At 42.8% G+C, this 13,017-nt stretch overlaps 1 protein-coding gene across 2 annotated transcripts; it reads right to left on the reverse strand.

Moving 5' to 3' along the window:
• Positions 1–4,827: 4,827 nt before the first annotated feature.
• On the reverse strand, positions 4,828–11,433 carry zbtb42 (zinc finger and BTB domain containing 42). Of its 2 annotated transcripts, none has more exons than XM_017475580.3 (2): positions 11,282–11,433; positions 4,828–9,913 (listed from the first exon to the last, which is right to left on the reverse strand). In XM_017475580.3, exon 2 carries the CDS (start codon positions 9,897–9,899, stop codon positions 8,358–8,360), a length of 1,542 nt encoding a protein of 513 aa, XP_017331069.2. In that variant the 5' UTR covers positions 9,900–9,913; positions 11,282–11,433; the 3' UTR covers positions 4,828–8,357. The 2 variants fall into 2 exon arrangements, with proteins under 2 accessions (XP_017331069.2, XP_053538753.1); XM_053682778.1 differs by lacking the exon at positions 11,282–11,433 and adding an exon at positions 10,410–10,746.
• Positions 11,434–13,017: the final 1,584 nt, after the last annotated feature.

Raw genomic sequence — 13,017 nt, forward strand, 5'->3', positions numbered from 1 at the left:
GGATGGAATCTGGATGGAAGCATAGAGTATGTTGCTCTAAAACTTGGATATAGCTTTCAGCATTGTTGGTGCCTTTCCAGATGTGCAAGCTGCCCATTCCATAGGCACTAATGCACCCCCATACCATCAGAGACACAGGCTTTTGAACTGAGCACTATGGCTTCTTTTGAACTGAGCAATATGGCTATTTCTTTGCATGTTAGAGCTTTATCCAGCATTTGTGGATGACATGGGAACAGTATTCACAGACAATGAGTTCTGGAGGTGTTTCTGAGCCCATGCAGTGATTTCCATTACAGAATCATACCTGTTTTTAATGCAGTGCCGCCTGAGGGCCCGAAGATCACGGGCATGCAGTACTGATTTTCACCCTTGTCCCATGCGCACGGAGATTTCTCCAGATTCTCGGAATCTTCTGATGATATTACGTACTGTAGATGATGAGATATTCATAGTCTTCGCAATTTTACGTTGAGGAACATTATTCTGAAATTGTTCCACAAATTCTAGACGCAGTTTTACGCAGATTGGTGAACCTCTGCTCATTTTTACTTCTGAAAGACTCTGCCTCATACTCTTTTTTATACCCAATCATACTCACCTGTTGCCAATTAACCTCTTTTTAGTAACACTTACTGTTCCAGCCTTTGTTACCCCCGTCCTATCGTTTTTGAGACGTGTTGCGGCCATCACGTTCAAAATGACCTTATTTTTTCCTTAAAATGGTACATTTCCTCAGTTTAAACATTTGATATGTTTTCTATGTTCTACTGTGAATAACACATGGGTTTATGAGATTTGAAAATCATTGCATTCTGTTTTTATTGATTTTTTTTTTTACATTTCACACCGCTGTGTGTCCAACTTTGTTGGAATTGGGGTTGTATATCTCTATTATACCTTAATGTGAACATTACAGGCCTGAATAGTATAGCATAGATAAAGCAGGCTTTAATGACACTTTAATCAAATCCTAATGATATTTCAAAAGATAAATAACACTCATGAAAAACCCATTAGTACCTTGTTCATATACTAAAGCTATTTAATTCTTAATATCTAGGAAACATGTTACATAAATACCATTTGGCACTTACAGTAACTTTGATGATTACCCTAACCCTTGGTGAGTTGGGATTTCCACCACTCTAACCAAATTTTAAAATCATGGACCCCTTGGATATGCTTCACTGCCCCACTTTGACAACCACTATGCTATTTGCTATAGGTCACCAGGCCTGTTCCTGTAGATCTACCTTCCTAAAGACTTTCCCTCCAACCATACCTGTGCCCAGATAACCATCTAATCATTGCCTTAAGAAGTTCTTGATCAACTAAAAGTGTGTTAGATTTTGGTTGGATCTCAAGGCTTTGGTGACCACTGCTATAGGATCTCTAAGTGTCTTGAAAACATGTACAACTCTTCAAGTCAACATGATTACATAAGGACGAGGGCGAAAACACGTCAAAATAGCAAAATTCGATGTACGCATAGTGTATGAATGCATAAACAAAGGTAGACCTTTATTCTGTTTAAAGTTGATATGGATCTCAAAGAGTTACAACTACACTAGAGCTGTTTAGGCAACCTCTTGAGCCACCTCTTTGAGGTGTAGAAGACCTTCCCAGCGCTACACCCTTATTTACAGTCTAGAGGCAAACCGCTACATAGTCAGGTGCTGCTTTGGGTTGCCCACATCACGCTGGTTTCTAGTGAGAACACTGAAACCACAGGAGATAATAAGGAGGCCAATACTACTACTGCTATCTGAAGACAAAGGGGTTATTGGGATAAAGCCTGGGATGCTGGGGGGATGTTTGTGTGTGTTTGTAAAGTTTGTATGCTCTTGATGGGGGGGTAGGGCTGTGGGAATCGCATATCCATGCCACTGGATTTCTTTAGATGTGCCGCCAAAGAATAATTAGGAGCCCACTTACTGAAAAATGACCACTCAGTTTTCAAATTAGATACGCATTTTCCTCTCCCTCGGTCCTCCTGTTTGTTTGTTTGCTGAATGCAAATGATCCAGGAAGTTCTTTTTTACTGAAAAATGACTCATTATGCTTAGTAAGATGTGTGTCGGTTTCTGCGTAGCTCAGAACAATAACAAGCACTTGAATGTGAAAGCTTTCTCAGTCCTTCAAAGGGAAAAATCAAATATCCACACGTGAAATAATAGTTCAGAAAGCGAGTAGGTCATAAATCCAGCTGCTTTCACTATTCGAGTTCAAAATCCAGAATAATAGTACATAATGGGCAAATTTGAAAGAGGCTTATGTTATACATTACCAGTGAAAATGCTGTCAACGCTCCAGCTTATTTCGAGTGTTCGTAAATATGCGCAAAACTGTTTCATAAAACGTTTTAAATCAGCCTCTTTTTTTTTTTTAAAGAACAAAGCAAATCAATGCAAAGTTTATTTCTACATGGTTTGGATGAAGTACTAACAGACAACAATGATCCTCTAATCCGTGAAAAACGTGTTCTAGCAGTTTCTCCACCTAATTTTTTTAAATGTCCTGGACCAAACCTCCTTTGACCTTCACAACCTCGTTTCTGGAGGTCATCATCACTCTTATATTGCGAGGGGTGTGTGGAGTTTGCATGTCTTCCCCGTGCTTTGGGGGTTTCCTCTGGGTACTCAGATTTCCTCCCCCAGTCCAAAAACGTGTGTTGTAGACTGATTGGCATTTCAAAATTATCCGTAGTGTGTGAATGGGGGTGTGTGTGTGGGTGTGTGTGTGTGTGAGATTGTGCCCTGCTATGGGTTGGCACCCCGTCCAGGGTGTCTCCTGCCTTGTGCCCTGGGATAGGCTCTAGGCTCCACGTGACCTTGTGTTGGATAAGCGGTACAGAAGATGGATGAATAAATGGATCTTATATTGCATATAAAGTATAAAGTGTTAAATTTTGGCCAATAGTGACTCCGCCCCCACCCCCATGTACACAATTCCCCATCCATCTATGACAACATCTAACAAGTAACAGGAGAAAGCATGTAGGAGAAAGAAACAAGGAAGAAACAACAACAACAACAGTATAGTCCCCTTCCCAATCCAGCTGCAGCTATCCATCAAACTGATAGACAGAGAGAGGCAGACAGACAGAGAGGCAGACAGACAGAGAGGCAGACAGAGAGAGGCAGACAGACAGTGAGAGGCAGACAGACAGAGAGAGGCAGATAGAAAGAGAAAGGCAGATAGACAGAGAGAGGCAGACAGACAGAGAGAGGCAGATAGAAAGAGAGAGGCAGATAGAAAGAGAAAGGCAGATAGACAGAGAGAGGCAGACAGAGAGAGGCAGATAGACAGAGAGAGGCAGACAGACAGAGAGAGGCAGATAGAAAGAGAAAGGCAGATAGACAGAGAGAGGCAGATAGGCAGAGAGAGGCAGATAGAAAGAGAAAGGCAGATAGACAGAGAGAGGCAGACAGACAGAGAGAGGCAGATAGAAAGAGAAAGGCAGATAGACAAAGAGAGGCAGACAGACAGAGAGAGACAGATAGAGAGAGGCAGATAGAAAGAGAAAGGCAGATAGACAGAGAGAGGCAGATAGACAGAGAGAGGCAGACAGACAGAGAGAGTCAGACAGACAGAGAGAGTCAGACAGACAGAGAGAGGCAGACAGACAGAGAGAGTCAGACAGACAGAGAGAGGCAGAGAGAGGCAGATTGACAGAGAGAGGCAGACAGACAGAGAGAGGCAGATAGAAAGAGAAAGGCAGATAGACAGAGAGAGGCAGATAGACAGAGAGAGGCAGATAGAAAGAGAAAGGCAGATAGACAGAGAGAGGCAGACAGACAGAGAGAGGCAGACAGACAGAGAGAGTCAGACAGACAGAGAGAGGCAGAGAGAGGCAGATAGACAGAGAGAGGCAGACAGACAGAGAGAGTCAGACAGACAGAGAGAGGCAGAGAGAGGCAGATTGACAGAGAGAGGCAGATAGACAGAGAGAGGCAGATAGAAAGAGAGAGGCAGAGAGAGGCAGATTGACAGAGAGAGGCAGATTGACAGAGAGAGGCAGACAGACAGAGAGAGGCAGACAGACAGAGAGAGTCAGACACACAAATTGTTAGCTGATAACGTTAAACCCTTTTGAGATATTACCCCTTACAGGTATACATTAAACTTTTGAGTTTTTTTTTTTTTTTTTTTATCTCAGAAGTATAAAGTTATTGTGTAACTTTATAAAGGCATGCGTGCGTGTGTGTATACATCCATGTGAATGGCTCTTTTTGATATAGTTAAGCTAAAGTGTTTAAAAATAGTTTCCTACTGTAGTTTCTTTAAAGACTCTGCTTTGATTTTTGATCCAAGGGGACCATTGGACTTGAACCGTCGTTGCAATGTTACATACCATGTAATGTCATCACTTTTGAGATCGCAAACAGATTTCTGATCTACTAAAATTTTACCAGCTATCCGTGGCTCTATCTTTCCTCCACAGCCACGCAAGATGTCTTTGTCGATGTGTGTGTGTGTGTGTGTGGGGGGGGGGTTAAAAGATCAGTGCTCACTGTGTTGTCTGTATACAGTAGCACTTCAACCCTTAAACAGCTGATGTTATTTATAAACAGAAACCTGGAGAGATCCTCCTTGACAATACGTCCTTGAAAAGAGGCTCTGGGACAAGGCTTATGTAAAAATGAATAATTCATGTAAAAAAAAAAAAATTTGTACTATTGATCTATATATTTCGAAGAAGAAAAAAAACCCCCAAAAAAGATCGATTCATATTTTGTCAGTTAACAGTACAGTAAAGTTCAACAAGAGAAAAAATACCAGCAATTCAAACTGTGAAATAACTTACACACAAACACACACAGGTATGACATAAAATTCTCTATTTAATCTATACAGAATCGAAATAAAAGTCCTAGCTCAAGATTGTCACTTTTTCCACAGCACACACACGGGTACACGTCAAAAGCGGCAAATAAAAAGCACAAACAAACATAACAGCGTTAATCTGTCAAAAAAAAAATAATAATAATAATAATAAGGCCAACAAGCTTTTAAAATCAACCAGATTGTCACCTACATTCACTACAGCACTAACGTCAAAGCATCTGTTTCCTATAAAATATACGTTTCTTATCAAAACAATTATATTAAATCTAATGGCACTTCTACAAAGTCTATTAAAAATGTTCTCCGTTTAGTAGCATCTTTCATTACTTAAGTCAAACTCAGTAAAATATTTGCACAAGAAAGAAATCAATAAATAACTCTTATGATTATACAGTTTCACAGTCTGAACTTTAGAAGACGATATTCCAGTATTAATGTTTACATACACACTTTCGTCGAAGAAAAACATACTCGTGCCTTAAGTAATGGCTCGATTTTTCAAACCGGAGCACATCTTAGGTGCTCGCGTTATCCATAATTACGCTCCTGCTGGTCATATGTGATAATATGTTAAATATTGCCTCACTGCTGATCACATGACTGCATCCGAACAGGAAGTGACTTCAAGTATGACGCACCCAGTTTCCTCTACGTACTATACACAGCCTGATATTATAATATCGGATTCTGTTCTTTTAACATCTTGCAATATTTTATGTCATAAAAACACTCTTATTGTACCTTCAATTCAAACATGAAAAGCAAACACAAATCTTACCACCTTGCGTCGCTTCTTCTTTTTTTCTTTTTCTTTTTTTTGCGCCATTAGTAACAGAATGAATAATTACAGGCCCACAGTAATGCCCGATAATGAATTTGCTGTTGGATTAATGTGTCGACAAGGCACATACTGTGTAGATCGAGTCCATGCATATTACTTCAACATAGGAATCTGACTCCATTGAGATTCATATCAACACACGCATTTCAAATAAAGCACCTACAACAATTCATCAGTATTAGCTGCATCAAATCTGAAAAAGACCTAGGGTTGCGTCTCAATCCGCGCCCGAGTTCGGTAGTCGGGCCATTTTAAGGGCTGTCTCAATCGCTAAATCATTCCAGCGTACCCTAAAAAAAATCCCAAAATGCACCACAAAAACCAAGGAGCACCGATGCTCACGACGTTCCCTTACTGGAAATGACATCATGTTTTCCGAAGCCTACAAATGTACGTAGCTTGTTATCGTTGTGGCTCTCAAATGATTACTTACATTAGTGATTTTGAACCATATATGGTTTGTTTGAGTCTAACGACTTTTAAGTGTTTAATGATTTAAAAAACAAAAAAAAATCCCCTAGCTAGCCTACAATCCTGATTGAAGTACCATGCCAGAAACATGTTTACGCTTATGCTAACACTCTTACATGACATATAATGTCGGAAACATTAGGCCACTGTGACATTTATGTCATATGACATACTGATTCATGACCTAGGGAGCTGATTGAGATGCACCCCCGCTTTCCAGTTCTACCTAGTAATAATATAAGTACACCATTCTCGGAATAAGAGTTGTTCTAGTCAGTTCCTCTAATTTCCAGTGTTCCACAGAGAACTTCCAACTGAAGCCCCTTAAACATACACGGAGCTCGGACAAACTTAAACGAATTCAAAGATACTTTTTAAACAGCTGCCCAACAAATGTGCAACAAAGACTAAACGGTTTCAGAGTGTAGTCTCGTCAGTGAGAATCGCACGGGTACGCTCACATCCTTACCCACTCGAATGTTTCGGTTATATCGTTTTTGCAGGAAATGTCGCGATGGACAGCTCTGGTGGCAGAAACTTGCGTTTGGAACACTTCCGATAGTTTTAGAGCAGAACGTGATTTGTTACTCACTAAATAAATACCCGGGATAATGTTTTTCTTTTGTTTGGAATATTTTTTTTTTTTTTTTTTTAAATTGTAGGACTGTTCAGCTATTACGAGTCTTGTTGACATCGTGCTTCTGAATCTGCTACATCTGTCACGGCGTTACAGCATTACAGGCTTTAAAACAGACCAGCAAAACAAGGGAAGACTTCGACTTCGTAAGTCAAGAGATTTGAGATTCCAGATGTTGTCAAAGAGAACAGAGATAAATAAAAATGCATATTTACAATAAATATACAGTTAGAAATAGCAGCCTACAGAACATCAGTGTTGTATGTACAGTCTATGTATGCACGAAGCAAGTGCGTCTTAGCGTTTCTGGAGTCAACTCGTGACGAACAGTGATTAAAAATGGCTTATCTACACAAGTTACAGTGAAATGATAAACCATATGATGATATACAGCAACTGATTTTTTTTACAATCAATCCATTCAGTGTAGCCGAAACAGTACCCATAGGACATATTAGGAACTAGCACAACTGTCTATACTTCAGATGTTTACAGTAAACCCTGAACCAACAGAACTAATAAATAATTCTAATCAAGTTTTCTCAGGAAAAAAAAAAAAAAAAAAAAAAGAAACGGTATTACGTGGATTTTTAGTGCTTCTTGTCATTATGACGAAACAAAACGAAAAACCCCTAAACTTAACCAACACAACTAACTCAAAAGTGTTAGGTTGGACGAAAGGAGAAAGTTAATGAAAAGATATAAAGTCTCTAACGTTCATGTTCCACCAGAATTTTTTTTTTTTTTCTTGTCAAATTGTTAGTGTTTCCAGATAATAGGATTAATAAAGACCCACCAAAATGAACACGATGCTAGCTAATTCATGTTAAAAAATGGGCTCCATCCAGAGTTCCCATAGAACAAACTCGTTTATTTTTAGTTACTGCAGAAAAAAACTGCAATAGTTATAATAAAGGTAGTAGTTTGTCCTTGCAAAACTACCTGCACATTTTATTACTTCAGAAACCAATTCAAGAGGAAAAACACCTGACCCTGTTTCCCCAGAAGTGATGACGAAGCGACAGCCGAATGATCGCCAACTTCTCGGCCATTCCGGCTTCAGCAAATAAGACTTGAACCCGAACAGAAATCTGTGAATTACGAAGCTATGACTGAATCCGTTTGCTGATATCGCTTAACCTACGTTTCAATTTCTCGTTTCGGAACGATGTTTCATCCGTTCGGTGAAATGCACTCACTTCAAAACTTGTACTCTTATATTGCTGACATGACACGACAAAAAACAAAACAAAACAAAAAAAACCCTCATATTTATCGTTTAAACTTCAGAAGACGCTGCCAGTGACTGACCAAGTGCATCAAAAACCTTCACTTCACACTTCTCCATTGGATGGAGGGACTGCAATAGGACCTTTAGTCCTAAAATCTGCATTAAAACACTTTCTAATTTTAAGTTGTAACATATCTATAGCCAGTCAAGTGCATAGTCACCAAACACCACCGTGGCTTAGGGTTTAGAGAAGGACACCCTTCTATGCTTAAATACTTCATATACGTAGGTCACAAACTGCCTTTGGGAGTAGGAAAGGAGTGTGCTTATCCGATCGAGAGGGTCTTGACGAGGGCGCAGTGGAACTTGCGGATATGGCGGTACAGGTCTCCAGACTGTGTGAAGCGGCGCTCGCACCACTTGCAGGCGTGAGGTTTCTCACGCGTGTGCACTACGGCGTGCCTACTCAGGTTGTGCGAGTACTGGAAGCTCTTGCCGCACGTGGCACACGTGTAGGGCTTCTCGCCCGAGTGCGTGCGTTCGTGCCGCTTTAATGTGTACGCGCACGAGAAGGTCTTTCCACACTGAGCACAGGTGGGCACCGAAGCGTCGGGTGAGAGCTTGGTGCGTGCGCCCTCCCGCTCGCGGAAGTGCGAGCTCAGGTGCGGCTGCAGAGCGTGAGGTGTCGGGAATGCCTTACTGCATAGGGGGCACACACACACTGGAACAGTGCCTGTTGGTGGCAGGAGCACGGTGATGTCCGTGGAGGCCAGCTCATCGTCGTCCTCTTCCTCCTCACTGTGTGCTTCTCCTCTTCCTCGAGCCTCCTCGCTCCCCTCTCGGCTGTGGCTACGTTCCCTTTGTGCCACTAAGACCCCCACCCGTGCTCTCATCCCCTCCTCCTCTTCGTCAGCGTCCAACCCCACCACCTCCTCCTCTTCGTCCTCCATCATCAGGTGCTCCTCCGGGGGCAGCAGAGTGCCATTTTTGCCCCGAAAGAGGGCATCGAACCCTGTCATGGGCACACTATTCCCAAAGCTGGCACCCCCACCCTCCTCCTTCACTGACAGTGTGCCGTGTTCATCTCGAGCGTGCATCTCTATGCCCTGCTGCTGCCTGTCGAGGGCCAGCTGTCCCACATCTCTGCCCGACAGCGCCTTCAAAGACAAGTCCAGCGCACTGTCCGTGTCATCGGTGGCCCGGGACCTTTGGGACGCACCGCTGACGTCCACATTCGTTTTTCCAGCTGTTCGCACACGGGCCTCGGCCTCGGCTGACACATAATTGACACCTACAAGGTCCGGAGACCCACTGAGGTGACCGTTAGCCTTCTGCCTTGCCAGTGCTGGCCTATCGCAATCTGTGATGTCATCCATGTCCATGTCATCTGCCATTTGGCCTCTCAGGGGGATTTTGCTGGGCTCGATCTCCCTGTCAAGCAAGCTCTCTCTCTCCAGGCAGCTCAGACTCACGCTGTCAACAAGTTTCTCATCCAGACAGCACAGCTCCTTTTCCTTCAGTCTTCCCTTGCACACTTTGACAATGTCATACATATGCAGGTAACTGGCGGCGGCCAGCACGTCCTCCACCGGCAGCGTGTTGAACTCGAGCTTCCCCTCGTACATGAACTCGAGGAGCAAGCTGAACGCCGGCGCAGTCACGATGTCGCTGTTCAGTCGCACCACGTCGTGGGTGTCCAGCTGGTCCCGGTAGAAAAGGTGGAAGTACATGCTGCACGAAGCCAACACGGCCCGGTGCGCACGGAACCGTGCCGCTCCAACCAGCACCGTGCAGTCGCACAGGAAGCCCTGATGGCGCTGCTGACTAAGGCACTGCAGCAAGTGGCGGCTGTGGTCTGGGAACTCCATGCTTCTCTCATAACCTGGCAGGAGAGAACAGGAAAAACCGGATGTTGAATAAACAGGGCGAGGCGTTCAAACAGAGGCGACAAAACAGGCTTAGCAAAGCGTTAGGACCAGAGACCACTGGAGACAAAACACAAGTAAAACCATACAACAGACACAATATATATATATATATATATATATATATATATATATATATATATATATATATATATATATATATATATATATGTGTGTGTGTGTGTGTGTGTATATATATAATAATTATAATAAAACACTGGCACTGGGGATAGAACTGTTTTAAATACAGAATAACATTAATGCAGAAGGTGCTTCAATCAGTGTGGAACCTCTCTTATAATGAATGAAAACTTTCCCCAAGCCAGACCATACACTCATACATACAGATACAAACACAACACAGATACGCTTCTGAACGGAAAATACACACGCGTGTAGTCGACATCGGGACGTCTCTATAGTTTATTCCCAGTAAATGAATCAGTACCATACCTTAGAGAAGTCGCTCGTGACTGTGCGCGAAGAAAACACACTGGGCACGCGCCGCTCGCCAAACACACAGCTCGCTCGCGCTCCGAAGCTCGCGACAGAGGAAGAAAGAAAGGGCTCGAGCTTCACGTCCGAGCAGGAAAAAAAAAAACCACACACAACACACAAGCGAGTGGGTGAACTGGTGGCCCTGTGCGCTAATTATCCCGCAAGCTGTAGAGTCAGCTGCTCTGACATCAGCGCCGTGCAAACGCTACCTCCAGCTGTGCTCGCGTTTACGCCATATGTTACCCGGAATCCGGCGACTAGATAGCGGGGGGACAATCACGGTTCATATACTGAACTCGTGTGTGTGTTACACAGAATTTATTTATTTATTTATTTATTTATTTATTTATTACCGATATTCCACTCGGACACTATCACAGACACACTGATCTCTGCCTGGGGAAAACTTTGCGAGCCTGCACGAGCGCTTTAAAGATCAACTTTTCTTTCTTTCCTTTTAAGTTCGTCGCGTGAAAATCTTCATTATGAAGGAAAATTGTCACAAATATAATCCAACTTTATTGGCGGAGTGAACAGACGCGCCAACGTTTTGTGATGAACAGCAAAAAAAAACACTGCGAGAAAATTGTTTTTAAAAAAAGGGTCAGCTAACGAGAAAAAGCTGAACAGTACCTCAGTGTGTGTTTGTGTGTGTGTGTGTGTAGCTTTTAACGCCGAAGCAACTCGACAACTGCACTGCGCGGAGGTGGTGGACGAGGTAACGCACACACGCGCGCGCGCGCGCACACACATACACACACACACACACGCACGCGCACACAACTTTAAAGCTTCCCGTTTTCGGTATTCCCAAACACAGTACTTACAGAAATGTCGACGCTTTTCTTGCTTCCTCAGATGTTCTGTCGTGTTTTCATGATGTGGGGCCAGATGTCGGCGTCTCTCGGTGCTGCTTTCTCGACTTCTCGGTTGTTGAGCTGCTCTCTCTCTCTCTCTCTCTCTCTCCCCCTCTCTCTCTCTCTCCTCTGTCAGGTCGCTAAACGCTGCAATCTCGCGATAACGAGAGCAAGAACCATTGTGCTGTATTTCTGCTTCACCTCACACCGCGGCAGCAAGTCGCTGAGCACACTTCTCCTCACACAGCTGTGCTAATGTGGCACTTTACTCATCCTTCAGTATTAATACACACTCAGACATGAGAGTCATTTGAACAATTCATGACGACAGAAATGATATTCAGTCAAAAATTTTAGCCAGAAGTCTACACTTTCTATCGCCGCACTCTGAGAAAACAAACCCCTGTACACAAACGGCACCTTTCCTTGACACTGAGGTGGTAACCTGTTTTACAGGGACTCCTTTAAAGTGTTTTGGTGTTTCAGAGCTTTTTGTACCTGTCCCTTAGTGTTATTGACAACAGTATGGCAGTACAACATTAATAAAAAAAAATAAATTAAAAAAAACAATATTTCTGTTTAAATTTGACAGGACAATATGTACACTCACCTTCCAGTTTATTAGGAACACCTTTACACCTGCACATTTATATATCGTTATCTAATCAGCCAATCATGTGGCAGCGACACAATGTATAAAATCACAGTGGCATGTTTGTTGGGACCAGATGGGCTGGTTTGAGTATTTCAGAAACTGACGATCTCTTGGGATTTTCACACATAACAGTCTGTAGAGTTTACACAGAATGGTGTGAGGGGGAAAAAACGAGAAAAATAAACCCATCCTGTGTGCAAAGGCTGAAACCCCTTGTCGATGAGGGAGGTCAGAGGAGAATGAGCAGAAGGGTTTGAGCTGACAAGAAGGATATAGTAAATCAAATAGGCACTCTTTACAACCGTGGTGAGCAGAAAAGCATTTCAGGTGGATGGGCTACAACAGCAGAAGACCACATCAAGTTCCACTCCTGTCAGACAAGAACAAGAATTTGAGGCTATCATGGACTTAGCTAAGCTGGACAGTTGAAGACTGGAAAAAGACCAGGTGATTTTTTTCCCCCCTAATCTTCAACTGTCAAAATATTCTGATTGTCCAATTAAATGCTGTGAATGACTACGTCTACCTGGACAGCAGTAATTTAATTATTGACCTAACTCTGATTAAGATAATAATGTGATTAAGGTGTTTACATGAGTTGCTTTTAGAATACTCCTGTCATGTACCCATTTTACATGTTATAGAACATAATTAGATTAACAGCCCGCGTCATTACGTCACCGCGCCACGCCGTCTGACGTCCCTCCAGAATTTCACGTATCAACATATAGTTGGTCTTCGTTATGGTTCCGTAAACAGTTTTGGGTGTTTTTATTGAATTTTTTTTTACAAACGCTTCGAGTGCAGTTAATTATTTGTCATGCTGTACGTCCTAATAGACGACTGCTTGAAGCCATGGGCTGCGTCTCAAACGCGTACTTACCGTCTATATAGTAGCCAAGATACATGTATTTTTCCCCACTACAGGCCTATAATAGCAAGTATGTGGTTTGGGACGCAGCCAAACTCTCTTGTTTGCCGTAAAATGTTGAGAACTGCCATGTGTGATCGTGTCCTGTCGCAAAATGCGGTGAAAACTCTCACACGTCCT

This window comes from Ictalurus punctatus, chromosome 9 (genome assembly GCF_001660625.3).
Source record: "Ictalurus punctatus breed USDA103 chromosome 9, Coco_2.0, whole genome shotgun sequence".
Taxonomy (NCBI): domain Eukaryota; kingdom Metazoa; phylum Chordata; class Actinopteri; order Siluriformes; family Ictaluridae; genus Ictalurus; species Ictalurus punctatus.